Raw genomic sequence first — 19,036 nt, 5'->3', positions numbered from 1 at the left:
GCAAGTATCCTCTGGTTTATAGTATTTTTCTTTGGAAATCCTGTTCTGCAGAGGGAAAACCTGCAGAGGCCTAGAAAGGAGAATTGAGGAAGATATATCCTCCACAAATACTGCTGTGTTTGATTAGCTGGTGATATAGTAAAGAGAAGTAAATTGAATGGTAGCAGTTTATGAATTTTAATGTGTTTTTTATTCACGTACTGCTTTATGGTATTTTTAGTTTTCCATATATAAAGTATGCGAAGGACTGATTAATCAGAAAAGTCATTCTTAAATGTAAATCTGCTGAACAAAAACAAATCTCATTGCAGCAAAAATGTCTAAGAAAAATATTGTTTATTCACAGAGCATAGATGTGGATATGAGAAAATATGCTTTAGTTTGAAATAGGTGTAAGATGGAAAGACGTTCTGAGTATGTGTGTACCAGTTAACGTACAATGCTACGCTTAATACCAGCATTCACTAAACTGTGATGCTCTTAGGGGGCACAAGCATATGCTATTCCTAGCTATCTCTGCTTAGCAGCTGCAGACAACCTTGAAAGGAATTTCAGTAATCCTTGTAACGAACCTATCTAAGCAGGGAATCCACTGTTCTTTTCTCTCCAGCAATGGGGTCCTGGAGACCAGGGCCTGAGGAAGCTTAGCTCAAGTTGCGGTGTCATGAGATTGATTGAGCCAATCTGACAACTCACTGCTGCTGGAAGGAAAGAGACTTCCTTTTTTACCCCTGCTTCCAGCTGCACAGCCCTGACACCATGCATGGCCTCTGGTACCCACTGGGAAACCAGCTCACTGATCTGAGGACATTCCTCCTCACCCCCAATAATAAAAAAATTCCCAAACCAAAAGCCCTACGTGTTTTCTGTTCAGAGACTGGTTAGTAGCTGGGAGCAGGAAAGAGTTGAGCTGGCATACTGGTTTTGGTATCTGAGACAAAGATGACATTTGAAGGCAACTGGATTTGGGGACCTGTGATGTGCTTGATTCAGGGAGACTGCAGGGGGGTATTCTTCCTGATTGCCTCTGAACTGCGAACAGTGGGCTATACAGTTAGGAAAAGAGGGAGCTCTATACCACTCCCAGAAGCCTCCCTATGTGGTCGGGAAGAGCATCAGTCCTGGGAGCATATTGCCTGAGAGTTGCAGGGAACAAGATGGGAGATGCGTCCAGGAGAAGGCAGAACAGGCATTGGGCTGACAGCATGAGCAGAGCTTGCAAGGCTGGTGGAAGGAGAAGCAGCGGCTGCTGGAGCCACGCTATCTTCTCTCATCCACTCACCACCCAACACTGGACTCTAGAGACAAGTGGAGAGGCAGTAATGGGATCCCAGCTGCCAGAGAGTCCCTATGCCAGTCTGTCCACAGCTTGCAGCTCTTTACCCAGAGTGAGCCAAGGCCACTTCAGTCTGTTAAAACCCTTTTCCTACTGAGACAATAGTAGGGAAGCTACTGATTAGTGCTGACACATGTATCTTATTCTGGTGGTTCCTCCAGCTGTCCATAGATTCAAGATCTTTGGATTCCAGTTGTCACTTGTGTGTTTTCCAGATGAGTTCCTATTAATTTATAGTCTGGAGGATGTTGTCCTTTCCTGCTTTGCAGCTGGTCATGCTTTGAGTTGGTTCCAACAATAATGTGCCCAGCAATCATAAAACTTTCTGTCAACAGTAGTTTATTCTTTAAAGAAAAGAAACCTAAATGGCTTTGATGCCTTGTAGATTATCACTGAAGAGATTGAGTTTTGCAAGTGACTTGTGTCTGTTTGATGTTCAAGCCTACTGTGAGCTAAAGCCTAGTATTAACTTCCATCTACCTTCTATGGTTTTAACATAGCTCAGATTTGCGGCCCTTCGCCTTCTGTTTACATCTTCGTATTTCACCCCCAGTTCCTCTGCAGCAGCCTATCTTCCGGGATACATTCCACAGGAACATGTTCCTAGTTTGAGGCTTACTGCTGTAAACTGAAGTCCTGCAGCAGTCTCACAAGGAAGCGATGATTTGATATAATAAGGGATTTGCCTGAAACTGTGACTATGATTCTGCTTTCTCTGCTTTGTGTTTACTTGTGTTATATTAGTGCAAATGAGATCACAGTCAGATTGTGGATTTAGTGCTCTGTTTGTACGTGAGTGCATTTAAAAATTTAGGGAAAAAACATGACATTTTGAATTTCCTCTCTTCTTTCCCTTCCTATGTAAGGCAAGTATTGCTCTAAAATTACCTAGTTTAGGTAAGTGATCACTTATATAAAGTGTCTATCTTAAAAGATTTACATCCTGTCTTCACATTGTGCTGGAACATATCCGTGAAGTCTAGAAGTGGAATAAAAATTTTAGTTTTTCATTGTTTGTAAGCTTACATAATTGGTATGATCTCTGCCTCCCATTTTAATTGAGGAATATATAAATGAGTTGAATGGAAAATAAAAAAAAAAAAAAGAAGTCCTTGAACACAATTATTTGCGATGTAAGTCTATTATCTAGCTTTATTCTTTAATGTGCATTAGCAGATCTTTTCCTGTGAAACAAAGGGTGACCTAAGGTATGGAATGAAATGATGTAGAGGATCTATCTTGAAAGTAACATATTTAATATAATTTTAATTTCTTTTATAATCTCACATTTTCATATAACAGACTGGCCACACATACACTATAACAAATGGTAAAGCTCACTCTTGTGGTATAGTAAGAGAAGTGCAGAAGCAACAGCCCTTTATTCTTCAGTGATTTTTGTTTGCACATAAACATTAGAAGGGACCCTTAAACATACTGCTTTCTGTAGATGGATCCTTGATATTTTCATTCTTCTCTCAATGAACGTGGTTTCTACTGTTCTGTTTTTCTTTCTGTGGTCTAAGGAACTTTAGAGGATTGATGCAGTGCACTATCAGGCTGCTGGACATGTGTTGATGCTTACAGCACCACTAACCAAAGCTGCTTTACTAAAACTCACAGGTTTTTCATCAATCATGAAGTTACGAATGCAGCCAATGAAGGAGTTGCGTGTAGTCAGGCTAGATGTTAGCAGAGACTCTGGAAGAAGCAGATTTAAAAAAAAAAAAAAAAACGAAAAAAAAACCAAAACAAGAATTAGAGTTCATGATGACCAAAATAATCACTTTGGTGGCAGAATCTTTTCTATTTGTTACTAACTGCAGCTCTGCTGAATCTTCTGTGGGTCTTTTAAAATATCTGGCCTACTGCCAGTGTCCTAGAGGCCATTAGACTAGGTTTGGGGAGTTATCTACATTTATGTAAAACTCTTGATACTACATAATCAATAGAGGCCCAATCTTGCATTTTTTGACAACTGCATTTTCTTTTAAGTAACAGAGTAGATGAATCCCAGCGTGTGTGTTTGTAATTTCTTTTAACATTACATGTATTGTCATCTGTGTCCGATTTGTTAGTTTGCATTTAGTTTACTATATGTACATGGTATTAGTTAGTATTATATCTTGTTTGTTGTCGTGAAGTTCATTGTAAGATTTTCCTGTGCCAGGGTGATAATAGCATTGTAGAGCCAATGTATGGCATTGCTTTAACATTCTATAATTAATGTAGAAATAGAAGGCTCTATTATGAAGCAGAACAGCTTTTGCAATTACCACTTTATATTACCTCTCTGGGAAGAGTTCTGTCCTAATAAAATTCCAGTTTGGATTTAAAGAGGGAACAGGCATCTGCACATAGATTTTATTATTCCCTTTAGGCTCATTTTTCCTCCTGGTAACGTGGGATGGATGAGAACATCACACACTCAAGCCACTAATCCAAGATAAGCAATATAATAAATTTTGTAGTTGGAGCTGTTCATGATTGACATGCAAGGCACATAGAAACAATGCTGCATGTTTTCAATGAGAAATGTACAGGAGATTACTTAGAAATTGAATCACGTAGTGTTGATTACAGTTTGTATATGAACTCCAACAGAGTAGCTCTGTCTGTTGAATAAGGGAAGTAAATGTAGTAATCTTGGCCCACACTACACAGATGGTCTGTGAGTCACAAATTCACATTAGCAGACATCTGTGCAAGAGAAATCACTAGTCAGAAAAAGAATCTTCAAGTTTTGTCTTGTGTTCAAAGATGCCATTGCTTGAAGAAGAAGAAAGAAGCCTACCAGCAACAAAACTTTGAGACTCCAGTTACAGTGACAGTGAGTTTCCAATCCCATAAATAAATCAATCAATCACTTCTTAAGAAAACAGTAAGCCCGTACTGGAAAGTAAAGTGGAAAAAAAGCAATTTTTTTTTTCTAGCTAGCTGACTTCTCTGCTGAGTCCGTACCTGACCCTCCAGCAACTGTGAATGTTTTAATTTCAATGAAGCAGCACTTTTGTCTTTGAAAACTTGAGGCAGAACGTTTCTGATCAGCTCTTGAGCCTTTGAATTTTACCAGCTTGTTCACATGAGGTATGTTTTGTTCTTTTTTGAAATGAAAACTAGGTCTCTATGCTTTCTCTGGAAACGGTATCGAAATTTGAGAACAATGTACCACAAAGCTGCCAAAAACTTACCTGGTACACCTCCAATAAACACTGGCTCCCTGTGGTCAGTTGCCTTTGGATTTAGTGGCCCCACCACATGGTTGACTTCAGAGTCTACATCCAGCTGCACCACATTAGCATCTCTAATAACTGAAAGGAGAAGGAACAGGGGTCAAGGAGATTGTAAGAAGTAGCATGTGAGTTTTCTACGACAGACAGGAGTTATCTGTTTGATCTGAGTAGTTTGATTTAGTGTTTGCTAGATGGGCTGTGAGCCATCAGTGACACTACGTGGGCAGATTCTGGCATAGAGCAGAGCCAATGGAAGATACAGTGTGGGAGCAAGGATGCTTTTGAGTGGGGCTCTTGGTTGCTGGCAGTTGTGTCTAGGCTGAAGGGTATGAGCACACAATGGTGTCTGGCTTAGAAAAACTGTGTGCCAAGTCATTCTAAATAGGGGATGTACTAGTATGCAGTGAGGTTTCCTCCTTGCGTGTGTGCCTGGGTTTCCTTCAGAAGGAAACCAGAATGTATGCGGAAAGGGTGCACACTCGGATCTCTTCTGGATGTGACGCTGGGAGACATCCCAAGTGAGCATCTAGACAGGAAGGTAAGGGAGTTCAAAGTACCTGAGTTTTAGAAGTACTTTTTGACTTTCAAACCCAGGAAAGAAGGCTGGCTGGTACAGAGGCAAAATCCTGACTGTAGACATCTCTGTGTGTGAGGCAGGGGCTCCCCAGATCTGTCCTGTTATTTGATCTTTAAGGGCAGCATATACTTGTGCCTACTACATTCTACCAACTTATTTAACCTCTAATTGGGAAAAGAAGAATATTATCTGGTAGATGACTTAGGAAAGGTTGCCAGTATTTCAGCTAGGCTGTCTTGTGTTCTTTGAACAGGAAGCTTCCATCTTTGCTTGTTCTTCGTAGGAACTTGTGCTTGTCCTCCCAGGAACCTCTACAGTTGCTATATCTAAGGAACGAATACAACTGTGTCTTTCACACAAACTTGTGTCTTGACAGATGAAAAGGAAGAGCTGAAAATATGACCCCATTCCCAGTGCACTAGTGCATGGAGATGAATATCTGGGGAGGGAGAACTGGGCTCTGTCACCTCACTTAGGGGATGATCATGTTTTACTGACCTGCAATTCGGTGCCACCTGCCGTCGCAGAGACTCTGTTTCAGTGTCACTGAAGTTGAAAAATCCCTGATTCCATTATTCAGTTTCACAGTAACCTGGAGGAAAATAATGTAGTTGTCACTGTAAACCTCCTCATGTTCTTTTTTCTTCTGTTGTAACAATGCTGTATTCCTCACTCTAAACATGTCTAGTACGTAAGTGAAGGAAAAACATGGTTTCATGAAATTCTTTAGAACAAAGCACCTTTTTAATTCACAGATTTAGGTGGTTTTTTTTTTTTTTTTTAGATTCAATAGTTCTGAAACATTTCTGATTTGAACTCAAGGAAAAGGTCAAAGATTAAAAAATAACAACTAATTAACTCAAAATTTCTAGAGCTGCTACTCTATAATTTCCTGTGTGGTAAATTAGTGTTTAGAGGCATCAGATGATGTTTTGGCATCTTGCTAGCCACTTAATGAGGAAAACAGTCATGAAAAACCCAAGTATAAACAAACAGACAAGATGTAGGAAAGGAACAGATAGGGAACTTAAGAATGACTTTTAAGGTACTTGTTCCAGCTTACCAGCAAATCTCTGGCAGAGCTAGAAAGTGAACCTACTTCTGAATTTTGCACCTCTGCTTTAGTTATGTGGAAGTGTTACAGCAGCGGCAGAGCAGTGACATGTCCCTGTTCAGAGCACAAGATTCCCGGTGGTGATTGCTGGAGAACTCAGAACACTGAGTCCAGCCACTCAGGCTTTTCAAATGTCTAAATTGTCCCTGATAATGCTGACACCTTGTTGAGTGAAAAACGTTGCAAGGAAACAACTTATATTTAATTTTAGAGGATCTCTGTTTCAATGTAGTTGTAACAAAGAAATTTTAAAACTTTTTTTTTTCCACAAGGGCACCAGCAAACAAAAATGAAGTGATCCTCATGTTCTCTTTTATCCACCCTTGGACAAAATATATAGGAACGATTAAAGCAAATACAGAATCATGACAGAAAGTGACTCCTTAATAAATCACCCAGACGAGCTGTACTGATAGAGAGAGATGCATACATTTAAAAAATGAATTAAAGGTGCTGATTGTTCTTATTTGTCCAGCAAAAATGTCTTCACAAAACAGGTCTTTGGTAATGCATTCAAAGAGAGCAGATAGTTAATGGTAAAAAACACAGATGCTTACTAAGAAGGTAGCTGGCATACCTGTTGCAGTGACAAGCAGGGAAGAGCTGCTTTTCCAGGGTGAATTTTGTTTATAAATTGCATATGCATTATACAGGAGGTGAAGTTTGAAGCAGTGAGGCAGTATCTTTTGTTAGACCAGCTGATACAGTTGAAAAACCAGACAAGTTTCCGCATGTGTAAACCTTCCATCAGATCTTTACATAAGAAGTACTAGACTGGACCAGTTGTATACAGCTGCAACCTTTAAGTGTGGCATGATACACAGCAGTGCTTTAAGAATTTCTTTGTTAATTCACTGAGGACTGGCTACAGCTGTAAGAATAGGCTTTATCTTACCTAATCAGCTGTCAAAAGTTAGGTGGCTAACTGAAGCACCTGTTATTCTCTCTATACTCAACACAGAAAAATAGATTCTCTGAATGATAGATGTCTATATTAGACATCAGCTTTAGGACAGGATGAATCACCGTGTTAAACTGTCCACTCAGGCACTCTACAGTAGGTTCCTGTTCTTGTAAGAGAGGTGACAGCATGTTTCCTCAGGTGTTGCATTTCTAAATGAGGTACAGCCAGCCTCACTTAAATACTCTTCCACTTTGGTTGACAGTTAGATACTGGGTAGTGCATTGCAGCAGTTAAAGAATATCCACACTGCTTAGTCTCTTGACTATGCCCTGAGTTTCTTTTCTGCAAAAAGGAAAAAAAAAATTTCCCCTACTCTAAACCTTTGCTTGTTTTGTCCACTTAGACTGCAGCTTATTACAGTATGCGTGCAATTTGTAGCATGATGGGATCCAGATTTTAGCGATGAACATAATAAAAAAATAGCAACAGCAACAACTATGTGGTAAGTTCATTTCAAACCTCTCTCATTCAGCTGACAGCGTTACAAAAATCCAGAGGCTCTAGAAACCAGATCAACAGATAATCAGAAAATCAGAACTTTCCCTTTCCCTCACTCTCCCCATCACACACATATATGTTAAAGCAAGAAGAGACTGAGCACAGCTCAGACTTCTCTTTTAATGAACAAGAAATAAAAATTCATCAACAGTTACCTTACTTGTAACTGTTATACATTTTTAATGTGTGGATGAAAGAGCAGCACTGAAGAGTCAGTGCTCTTGCTTCTTTCCAACTGCTCATTAAATATTTATAGTTGGTATCAGTAAAGTGATCTGATTTTGTCTTAGGTGTCTGGGTTGCCTAATCTAAGCAGTTAATATATTTAAAAGAGAAATAAGAATCAATTAATGGTAAATTTGTAAGACAAAAGCTGCATATAGCAGAGCCAAAGTAGGTAGGAGAGGAACCAGTCAAATCGGTCGAGGAAATGTGACCTTCATTTTACCTGTCCATTTCTCATATGCATGTTCAAGTACTCTCCATTCACGCTGTGACCGTGCAGTAGAATTCCTGAGCTGCTTCGGGGACGTATTTCAAAAACAACTTCAAATTTCAGGCCTAAACTGAAGGATTCATCTGTGAGGGAAAAAGAATAGCATTCTTTTTGTACTGAGTTCGTGATGAAATTGTACATCTACTCAAAGCCAAAAGGGAAGTTCAAAGCCCCAGGGTAGAACTTATTCGTTCTGTCTTTAAAACTACTGGAACATGTGCCAGTACACATTAAGAGATGGCATGGTGTGCTGTCAATGACCCATTTCAACTTTTGTTTTGATTATGTTTGCTTGAAGTACTAATAATGGTTTCTTTATTTTTCTCATTATTTTTAAAAATGTATTTTTTTAAAAAATATTTCTTAGCAATGAAATGGACAGCAGAAAGTAAATTATCTGTATTTTTTGGCAGTTTCTTATTGTGCAATTTGCTAGACATTCAGCATACAGTGCGTGGGAGTTCACTTGAGCTTTGATGATTCAGTAGAAGAAACCCCCTTTTTCAATCTGGTGGCAGGCCAGGGAGCAAATTAGAAACACTGTCTAATTGTTCTTGGTGTTGCCAGAGAGTGGGGTTGTGCAGTTTCCTTTCCTGTTCAGATCAGAGCCTATGTATGTGACCAAAAAACCCTCATAAAACACTTCCTGGAACACAGAAGGCCTAAATGACAGAAAAGATGTGTTCTGTCATGCTGTTCATTATTAAGACATGCAGAAAGCCTTTCCTTAGGATTTTTGAATTACATGTTGTTTTATTAATTAAAAAACTAAGGGATGACCATTTCCTGGTATACTTGGTCCACATTGACTTCTATATGTCTGCAATAATTTTTACCATATAATCTGCTCCCTTGTGAAATTATTCTAATTATTTGAAATACATACAGATGTATTTTTGTAATGACTTGTTAAGTTTCATGGAGACATTGTGACCTGTCAACATCAGCTGCTTACCACAATGATCTGTATCTAATAATCCTTACAGCTCACAGCCTCAGAAATCACCACACCCTTTAGTGAAATATGCCATTCTGAAGCACAGTGAATACTATAGTCTTATTATGGGATACATTTGTTTAGTAGTGTATTACCAAGGACGACATATCCTCCTTCTGATGAAAAGTATGTTCCTGCTTCTGATGGGCCTTCAAAGCAAGGCGTTACACTAAATGTCTGCGAAGCTGAAGTAATTGATCTTCCATTGAGCTGTAAATTGCTGAGACAACCACTAAAACTGTAGACAGAGTTAATCTGAGGGGGGAAAAAAGCATGATTAGTAGATAAACTGCTTGTGGAAGGAAATAAACTTTTCTGTCGCTGTTTGTACTTGTTTATGAGCTGTAAGGCTGTGGTTGTCTGGTGCATCAGTTTTTAATTAAAAAACAATTTCCAGAGAAGAGAAGCAGGACAGATGCTTTTCATAGCCTCTCATGTCTCTCTGATGACTTGAAGGTAACTCCAGCTTGTATTGTTTCTCAAACAATCTGTACTGAACCATGAGAAACAAAGCACAACTAGAGCAAGGCAGCGTTATACATATCTCATACCTTCAAGGCAAGACAGGGGTCTACTTTTTCTGGGTAGTGTATCTGTTTGTTAGGCACATAACACTAAAGATCACCTTGAAGGACACTTGGTTATGTTCATTTTTGGTTTAACACTCCTTGCCATATACTTCAGTATCCAAGACTGAAGAATCCTGACTTCTAGGTACTGTCTTAAAATAGAGATACTAAGACAACAAATACCTGTGAAACTCATCTGTATCTCAGACCTTAGGGTGGAACTGATCTCACCTAACTTTACGTGTCTCCTCTAAGCTTGGATGTCACTAGGATTTCTCTGTTCCTCAGCGACCACTGGCTTTCCAGTTGCTGCTGCAAGTCTATGGAAGTCTAGCTCAGCTACTGCCAGTGCAGCCCTGTGGGAGCTTCGCTATCCACTTGAACTGAGCTGTCTGCTCCTCAGCATGCTGAGGATTCAAATCATAACATGCTTTTGCCTGAACTCACCCATACAGTCAGCTTTTGCATTAGCTGTACATAGAGGTATGGGATGATGTAATGGGTGTTTGCTTTACCTGGATATTTTTTACAGCTTTTCCTGGAGCTACACCCCCAATATAGAGTGGTTCAGTGACTTGCCAGGTATCAGCAATACCGATGAAAGGTTCTTCCAGTACTCGGAGACCATCAATTATCAAGCGACCAATATTTTTGCCTCTAATAAATATCACCTAGAAAGGGAGGAAAAAAATTTGGAAGATTACTTTCATCTGTTGAGGAAAGTGCAGTGGAAGAAGAAGTTTGAGAAGAAAAGCTTGTGAATGGTACTCCACAAGCCTATTTTATTAACTGCCAATAATCTTGCTGGACAACCCTCTTTTTTCACATTTATGCAAAGTCTAGATAGTAAAACTGCTGTCTTTCTTACATTTTGGTGTACAAGGCAGAGGTAATCAAGGTGTCACAAAGCCTACTGAGATCTGCCCATCTTGTATTTGCATATATGATTCATTGCTACAGTGCTATCACTGTTAGCATTTTCATGGTCTTCACAGGCTTTATGGTCTGTATTCATCCAGCCTGCTTTAAACGCTTAAGTGCCCAAGTTAGGAGCTTAGTAACGATAGACTTCCTCGGTAGTCAGTGAGGAGAGAGAGGTACCTACAGAGGGAAATTCACCTTGACTCCTAAAATTGTCTTTTTATTTTTGTAGACTACAGAGGGACCCTAAGACAGCCGTGCTCCCTGCTTAGGCACTTCAAAGAAATTTGCTGAACAGAATTATCCTAGTCCTTCCTTTCCTAGCTAACTTAACTCTTAATTATCTCATTGTTCTGCTTGTTTCTGTCACTTCTGTTCAGCTGTTAGTGTTGGGAATTGCTGAATTTTTATAGCTGACTCATTGTCCTGTCCCTCGTTAATGAGCTGATAAAATGCCGCATCAAAGATTTAAAAATATTGGCAGAAGTTTCTCAACATATAGGTGTGGTTATGAACACGTGAATGAAAACTCCCTGAGCTGTCACATCAGCAGCATCTACTGCAGCCTTGATGGCATGTGCCATCATAATGATTGCTTCCTTTTACTTACATTGTGCCAAAGGCCATCATTGTATTTCTCTTGGCTCTTAATCCTTATCTTCTGATGGCCAGCATTAAACATAAAAATGAGTCGGCCATGAGCAACAAAAAGTGCCATGAAGTTGGTCTCTTTTTGATCCGAGACATAGAAAATCATTCCATGAGATGAGTGAGTTTTCAGACTGATAGAGAACTGAGCTCTGGCAGATAAAAACACAATATTAAAATTAGAGCAGATATAATTGACTTAAATCAAACTGCAGGCAGAGGAAGACTGAGATTTTCCTCTCATCCAAAGGAATATACATCTCCTTTATGGAAGTGGTGTTTTCGAGAAACATTCCACACTGGTTTTTGGAGTAGAAGTCAAAGTTGGAGAAGAAGTTGCCTTGCAAGGAACTTGTTTTCAAAAATTAAAATTTCTGGAGTGAATAAAATCAGTACAGATCACCAATAGCTGACAGTATAGAATCATAGAATCATAGAATAGTTTGGGTTGGAAGGGACCTTTAAAGGTCATCTAGTCCAACTCCCTGCAGTGAGCAGGGATATCTTAGAATCCTAGAATTGTTTAGGTTGGAAAAGACCTTCAAGATCATCAAGTCCAACTGTTAACCTAGCACTGCCAGGTCCACCACTAAACCATGTCCCTAAACACCACATCTACACGTCTTTTAAATACCTTCAGGGATGGGGACTCAACCACTTCCCTGGGCAGTCTGTTCCAATGCTTGACAACCCCCTTTCGGTGAAGAAATTTTTCCCAATATCCAATCTAAACCTCCCCTGGCACAACTTGAGGCCATTTCCTCTCGTCCTATTGCTTGTTACTTGGGAGAAGAGACTGACCCCCACCTGGCTACAACCTCCTTTCAGGTAGTTGTAGAGAGCAATAAGGTCTCCCCTGAGTCTGCTTTTCTCCAGACTAAACAACCCCAGCTCCCTCAGCCGCTCCTCATAAGACTTGTGCTCTAGACCCTTCACCAGCTTCGTTGCCCTTCTTTGGACACGCAGCAATGTTGGGGGACCTTTTAACTGTGATGGCATGGAGCCCTGACAGTTCACAAATCTTTAATGTTATTCCAGACTCACTGCTAAGCATCTCCTTCCTTGTAGTTTCTTGTGAAGTCCAAGACAACATGGCAAGTTATACCATCTTGGTTTGACACTGTCAACAGTGAAGATTTCTTGAGTGACTGGTATTATTACTTTGGGTCTAAAAAATGGCAAAGCTGTACTGGTGTAGGACAGTGCCAGAACTGATTAGTCCTGCTTCTCATGTCAGGTGACTAGCCTAGCTTCCATTCTTCGTATGGCTTGAAGGATCTATACGTTCCCCGTTGCATGCGTGTGTACATTCCACACACACTTAGGCCCTTGCCAATATTGGTTGTTTTAAAACATCACAAGTAATTTTTTTTTTTTTTTTAAATGCACATTACAATGATGGAGCTGTAATAACAGTTGTAAAACAAATATGTCTTGTAGGGATGAAGAGACATATTAGAGTTTGGGTTTTTCTTCTTCATATGGGCACCATCAGGACTGCCCTAAGTAAAACACTACTGAATTAAAACAAATGTAATGCTTTTTTTATTTAAGTCAGGAAATAGCACTCTTCTTTTCTGAGTTAGTGGTCTGGTATGCTTCCAGGAAGTGCTGTGTTGTTGAATTTATAGTCTTTCATGGAAAGTATTAAACCAAAATCCTTTGTTGGTCATAACATACCATATGGCATATTCTGTGGGAGCCTGAGAATTAAATGTCCACAATATCTGGACTCATTATTAATTACTTGGCTTGAATTGGACATGGTTTTCATAGCTTTATGTCCTACTGCACTGTGTAGATTCCTAACCATTAAACAGCCGCCAAGGTCCACTCAACACATAACAGTTTCATTTCTTGGTGAACTATTGTGTCCTTTTCCAGCTCTGCTCTAATGCCATTGCTTCATGCATAAAAAGGCCAATGGTGCATTGCTTGTATAGAACTAACATCCTACAAATAGGCAAGAAGAAACATTTTGTTAATATACAATGCAGATGAAGACTCCACAAAAGGGATGTAACTGGAAACACATTCTATTTATTGCTCTTATTCAACTGAAACATCTAATATATCTGTCTCCTCCCCAATGTATTCAATTTTTATTTCTAAGGTCCCTTTACCTTTCACTGAAATCCTTTGGTATGTGATCAAATTCTTGCCGGCTGTTTGCTGTTCCTCCAAACTGATATGCATGTTCGGTTGCCTTGGGATTCATGGGCAAGTGGCACTGAGGGTCTCTTTGCATATTCACTTCTTGATACAATTTTTTGAGGCCAGTTGAAGGCTGTGAAATCTTGTCTTTATCTCTTCCCACCTTCATAGAAAGAGAATCATTAAGCAGAAATTTTAACTAAGATGGGACATAATAAAAATAGCAATATCCTTTGTATATAAGGTAGTAATATATTTTTTCCTTACAGAAATACCAGGAATGGTTCCAAGTCAAATTTTCTGTGAACTATAGATGCTGATTTAGGGCAGAAGAATGGATAAACAGAATGCTTGTGTAGCTAACATAACTACAATTCAATTCTTTTTCAGTTTTCCTAATTGAATCTTATCTTCTCTGCTTTTGATGATATCAGCTATACTATAGGCGTAAGAGGACATGCTTGGACTAAAAGTTCTGCATGCTGGAAGAGGGTTTTTTCTCATATTTATATTAATGCATGCTAATTGTACCCAGTAGAAAGAGCCATACAAAAGTAGCTGAGAGCAGAAGCAAGCTTCTTGCCTTTAGGATATAGAAGAAATCAAGAAGGCTTGTTTCTGCAGTACTTTTTTTGAAGATGTCACAAATTTTGTTTTACAGTTCTAGTAAGAGAGAATGATGCAAGCATAGGCCAGATAGATCAGGTCAGGGCAGTCATTTCCTTCATATATCTGAAATATTCTTCATGTGGTACATTTTGGATCCATGATTTGGAGAATTTCCAGTCATGACACAGTATATATCAACTTTGGAAAACTCTAGGGTGGTACTGAGGCAATTTGTAGCAAACCTTTTTATTACGGTTTCCTTTGGCTTTTGATGAGTTTTTTCCTTTCTTATGGAGAAGAGCAACCGGAGGAGATTCAACAGGGCATCCATACAAAGAAGTCTGAACTTTCTCAGAGTACTGCTGGAAATCTTCCACTTCAACCTCTCGATCCAACCTGTATTTCAAAGAGGGGATGACAAGAACAGCTTTTTTCCAAGTGTTGGAATTGTCTTCATAAAAATCACAACATTTTATACTTACAGTTTAAATGATGTTTGGATGGGCTTTTTTTCATTTTTGGATCATGGCTAAAAGTACAGATTTATCAGTCAATGTTTGGGTAATGTGGGCAGCCTGTACTATTCTGCCTGTTGTATCCCTGCTTGCGTGAACAGAGAGTCTCAATCTGCAGCATCAAATTCACTTTAAAATCTTCTATACAAGAACATTTCATGAAGCAATTAAGATCAACAAATTCTGACCATTTTCACATGACCAAACTCCTAACTTCCCCAGCTTCTGTGAGATGCTTTAATATAATTTTGTTTCAAAGGCAGAGCTGAAAGCTACAGAATATAAATGTAAATTACAGCTATGCATATTATACATTGCACCAGCAGCATTAGCAGGTGCAGTACTGAAAGCTGATTTACATCGAGTTATTCCCACTTTAACAATATCTTAACCTAGCAGGTCTGTTCCAACAGATTACATGGCAAATAAGGTAAGAACTTATTCACACATACTGTCCAGCCTCACAAAATGAGAGAGGGATTTTTATTGTGACAATAAATCAGTTCTCTTGAGCTACTATCTGAGCTGTCAGGCAGAAACTGCCACGTAAGGTGTTTGGGGGAATGCTGCACACCTAGTGAAGTAAGCGTTGCTTATGCAGCCAGTGAAGTTGGCTTGCTGCGTTCTGAGGGGAGAGCCGCCAAAATAAAACTTCTTGACGCTGTCCGGGCTTTTCCCTGCTCTGTCCTTCGCTGGGTTCTTCTTGCTTTGTTTCTTGTCATCAACAGTCAGCTCATATCTGCAAAGGCAAAGCATCCATTTTGTAGGCTAGTTTTGGAAATGTCAATGCCAGTGGTTACACAGCGTATTACATGCACCCAAAATGCTCCATGCTGTGTATACATCACTGAATGGCAGTGCTCAAAGTCATGAGAACACCTTCTCACTTCCAGCTTGCAACAAGTAGCAATGCAATTAACCCACTGGCAAAGTTGAGTCCAGAAGCCCATGGATTTTGTAATATCCTGGGGTTAATTGTGAAGTCCAAAAAAATACAGTTCACTCAGTGAAGACAGATAAACTAAGGGACTGCTAATAAATGGATGGAGCCAGCATTTCAGTAAAATAAGATCTAAGCACATGCTGATCCATCTTCTTTATGCCCCTATCCCTTTTTCCTTCTCTTTCATCACAGTACATTGAGTTTATACAATGTTTTTTACCTAATCTCATTTTGCAACACATTAATTGCTGCAGAAATCAGGAAGGATTCTATTGCTTTAGTAAGAAACTGAGTATAACTAAAGCATCAGACATTGATTTTTTTTGGCAAGTTCAGAATTCAGCACACTCAGGGAAACATGACAGTCCCCAATGCTATTCCAAGGCACCTTTTTGCACCTTCAGCTTTTCAAACTGTGTTTCTTGGATGTCAGAAGTCATAGGTACAAACCTCCATTTCCATCAGAAAACTGAGAATGACCTGGTTGTATCTGCATAGGCAAGATTCTTGAAGAAAGATGCTTTGATTATTTGATGTACTAAGAAAATTTTAAACAGAAAACAACAGTAAAACATACCAATAAAACAATACTTCCAAGTTTTTTAAGAAGCACAAAGAGAGACTTATTCCCTACTGCTGTATTTAGTCTTACATTTGTGTCTGTCAGTGCTAAAAGTATTTTGAACATGTTCCACTGTATATATCCCAAATAAATGCTTTTTGTGAAGATGCCTCAATTACTTCAGGGTCAATTTGGGATTGCCTTAACAAGTCAGAACAATCAATCCTGCTGAAAAATGGATCTCATCCTAGTCTTAAATTATATTAAACTGCTTTCATACCTGAGGACAAAAAAGGACTAAGCTTTTAGAAAAACTATTATTTTAGTTTTACTAAAAATTCCCAGCATCTCATGCTCAGGCCAAGCTGTCCAGTTTTCAATCACATAGATTTTTGGCTTTGTGTTTTTTTGACTGAATTGATCAGTTAAAAATATCACTTAAAAATCCTACTTAAACATAACTTTGAAAATGAATATTAAATGATAACATGCTTTACAAGAAATATTTGTATTCTAAAGGTAGGGAATAAAAGATGCTGGCAGCTTTACCTTTCTGGGGTGACAGAAGTAATGATGAAGTGGGTTTTTCCATCATTGTAATTTCGGTCTGGTGATTGAATTTTGGTTCCACTTGCATTTAAAACCACAGCACCTCTGTCCATAGAGATGGATAATACATCTGACTGAAATACAGACAAAAACATCTTCATCAGCAATTGTGACCCAGAAAAATTAAGTTCTGTGCATTTTCCTGTTGTATTTATTTTCCTTCCTGCTGTTTTCCCCATTTGTGCTTTATTTGCAGAAAGGTATACTGAGAAGCAAAACAGGAGTTGATCTCATTAGAATTGATATTCTTGCTGGTTTTTAAGGCTGAATTCTTGGAATTCTGCTGCTGATTATGTCTCATTTATCTGTCACATGAGCTCCTTCCATCTAGCATGAATGTATGATGTTTACATTTCATTTATGTTTCTGGTACGCCTCGTACTGTATAGAGTAGCTGTTACTGCAAGATTCCTGCTCTCATAAGACCAATACATTTTTTTTCTTTTCCTAATCCCATCTGATTAGACCCATTAAATCACTCAAAATTACCTGAGAGAGATGCTCTGCTGTCTGGGTCAGGCATACAGGATCTCACCGTGGCACACAGCAGGGATATCGTCTGTTCCATTAGAGCAAGCAGTGCCACTGCGCACTCCTAGGAATCATCCTGTCTCATTCTGTCAAGTGCTAAATAGCTGAACGTTCATTTAAGTAGGACACTTGGCACCTCATAGGGTTAGAGCTTTAGAGCTAAAACCAGACATGGTGTGTGTAAGGCCTCATTTATGCAAACGGTGTGGATAACTGACATGGTTACTGATTTCGATTTAAGGTAATACTCCAGGCTGTAAAATGTAAAAGTTCAGGAGTGGTTATTGGTGTCATACAGCCTTCCCTGCTGCACTGCTGATGATCTGCCAAGTATGGCAGAACAGACATTTGGGGGTGGTTGCAAATGTTCTGTCATCTGAGCTCACGCTCGCTGCAGATGTCAGTCTGAGCCTGCAGGATCTTGGAATCGCTCTGGCTCACACAACATTTTGGGAGTGCAAGTCCGTATTTCTGCCCATGTCACACCTCTGAGGGGGCATTTAGAGCACCCTGGCTTCCCATAGCTGCAAGGAACCATTCTCAAGCACAGCTTTTCCCAGTCAGACATGGAGGTGTAAGTACCATCTGGGAATACAGGCAGCTTTCTGACTGATTTCTGTCAACTCAGCAATGCTCAAAATACCATCCCACTAATTCAAACAAACTTTGTCTTTGCTTCTATGGGATTGTCTCTGGATGGAAAATGTCAGGCCCTTAATATTATTTGTACTTCGGTAGCACCTACAGGTCCAAATAGGGATTGCAGTGCTGCTGAGCACAGCAGGATCCACTGTGCATTTCTGCCCTAAGGATTCTATTGAGCACAAATGGATGCATGTTAATTCTAGGCATATGATCAAATCCTCTTCTCAACATCAAAATAACGTCTTAAGCATTGCTGGTTTTCATCTGTAGATCAAACTGTGAAAATGAGGTCATCAGTGAATGCTTCTATATTGCGGACTGCTTTCTCTATTATGAAAAGATGAAGTGAGAAATTGTATTATTCCCCTAGTATTCTCCTGGGAAACAATCCAAGGATAAAATAAAGCAAACTCTAAAGAAATATGTACTCACTCCTTCAGAGTAGTAGAACAGCAGCCCGTTGGGCTGCAATGTCCGGAAATTAAAGCCTCCTTCAAATTCACTGAAGAGAGACACTTTTTGGCTTGATGCAATGAAGCTCTCTCCATTGAAATATGCTTTGCGGGACATCTGTGTATTAAATAAAACAAAATTACAAGTACACTGCAGAAAACATTCAAATCATAAAATGAATGAGGCTATTTCTTTTTTTTTTAAGATGTAGCCAGTTCAGTTCCTCTATAAAAACTTCAATTTTTCCTGCGTTTCTTAAACTAATTTATATAGGCTATCCCTCATGTGCTGTGGAAATCTTAAGAAAGTGTAGCCATTTTAGTGTAAGCCAAATTGTTCTCAGTTTCCTGGGATTCTTGGCCTCATCCTAAGTCTGCTGATGTTAGTGAGCATGAAGACTAGAAGCAGAGGGGGCTCAAGCTCCTGTCAGAGCTGTGTGGCACTGAGTCACCATCCCAACATGTGATATATTAGTTTGCGTGCTGCACTGAGTGCTGGTGTGGGGGCTGGCCATGGTGGTCTGTAACCCTCTGAGTCTGAGAAGGAAACCTGACTCCGAGGTAGGACAAATTGCAGCTAGCTTCCTTGTTGACAGAGGGTAAGATTGTGTGATGGGTTCTACCAGTGGTGGGCTCCTTCATCTTCACAGGTTCGCAGCATGG

At 39.4% G+C, this 19,036-nt stretch overlaps 1 protein-coding gene across 1 annotated transcript in view; it reads right to left on the bottom strand.

Moving 5' to 3' along the window:
• Window positions 1–210: 210 nt before the first annotated feature.
• LAMA4 (laminin subunit alpha 4) overlaps window positions 211–19,036 on the bottom strand; it is a 103,507-nt gene continuing 84,681 nt past the window's right edge. Inside the window, exons 27-38 of the mRNA XM_009463348.2 lie at window positions 18,354–18,491; window positions 16,686–16,819; window positions 15,206–15,370; window positions 14,359–14,512; window positions 13,477–13,670; window positions 11,316–11,505; window positions 10,300–10,455; window positions 9,311–9,470; window positions 8,171–8,301; window positions 5,645–5,738; window positions 4,528–4,647; window positions 211–3,037 (exon numbers count right to left, since the gene is read on the bottom strand). Of these exons, the coding sequence (XP_009461623.1) occupies window positions 2,892–3,037; window positions 4,528–4,647; window positions 5,645–5,738; window positions 8,171–8,301; window positions 9,311–9,470; window positions 10,300–10,455; window positions 11,316–11,505; window positions 13,477–13,670; window positions 14,359–14,512; window positions 15,206–15,370; window positions 16,686–16,819; window positions 18,354–18,491 (1,782 nt within the window). The 3' untranslated portion in view covers window positions 211–2,891. The remainder of the gene's footprint in view (window positions 3,038–4,527; window positions 4,648–5,644; window positions 5,739–8,170; window positions 8,302–9,310; window positions 9,471–10,299; window positions 10,456–11,315; window positions 11,506–13,476; window positions 13,671–14,358; window positions 14,513–15,205; window positions 15,371–16,685; window positions 16,820–18,353; window positions 18,492–19,036) is intronic.

Source organism: Nipponia nippon, unplaced genomic scaffold (genome assembly GCF_047370975.1).
Source record: "Nipponia nippon isolate SJK-2023a ecotype South Korea unplaced genomic scaffold, ASM4737097v1 scaffold_4, whole genome shotgun sequence".
Lineage (NCBI taxonomy): Eukaryota > Metazoa > Chordata > Aves > Pelecaniformes > Threskiornithidae > Nipponia > Nipponia nippon.
The sequence above is the reverse complement of the archived record's forward strand: the minus strand, read 5'-3'. Positions and strand labels throughout refer to the sequence as shown.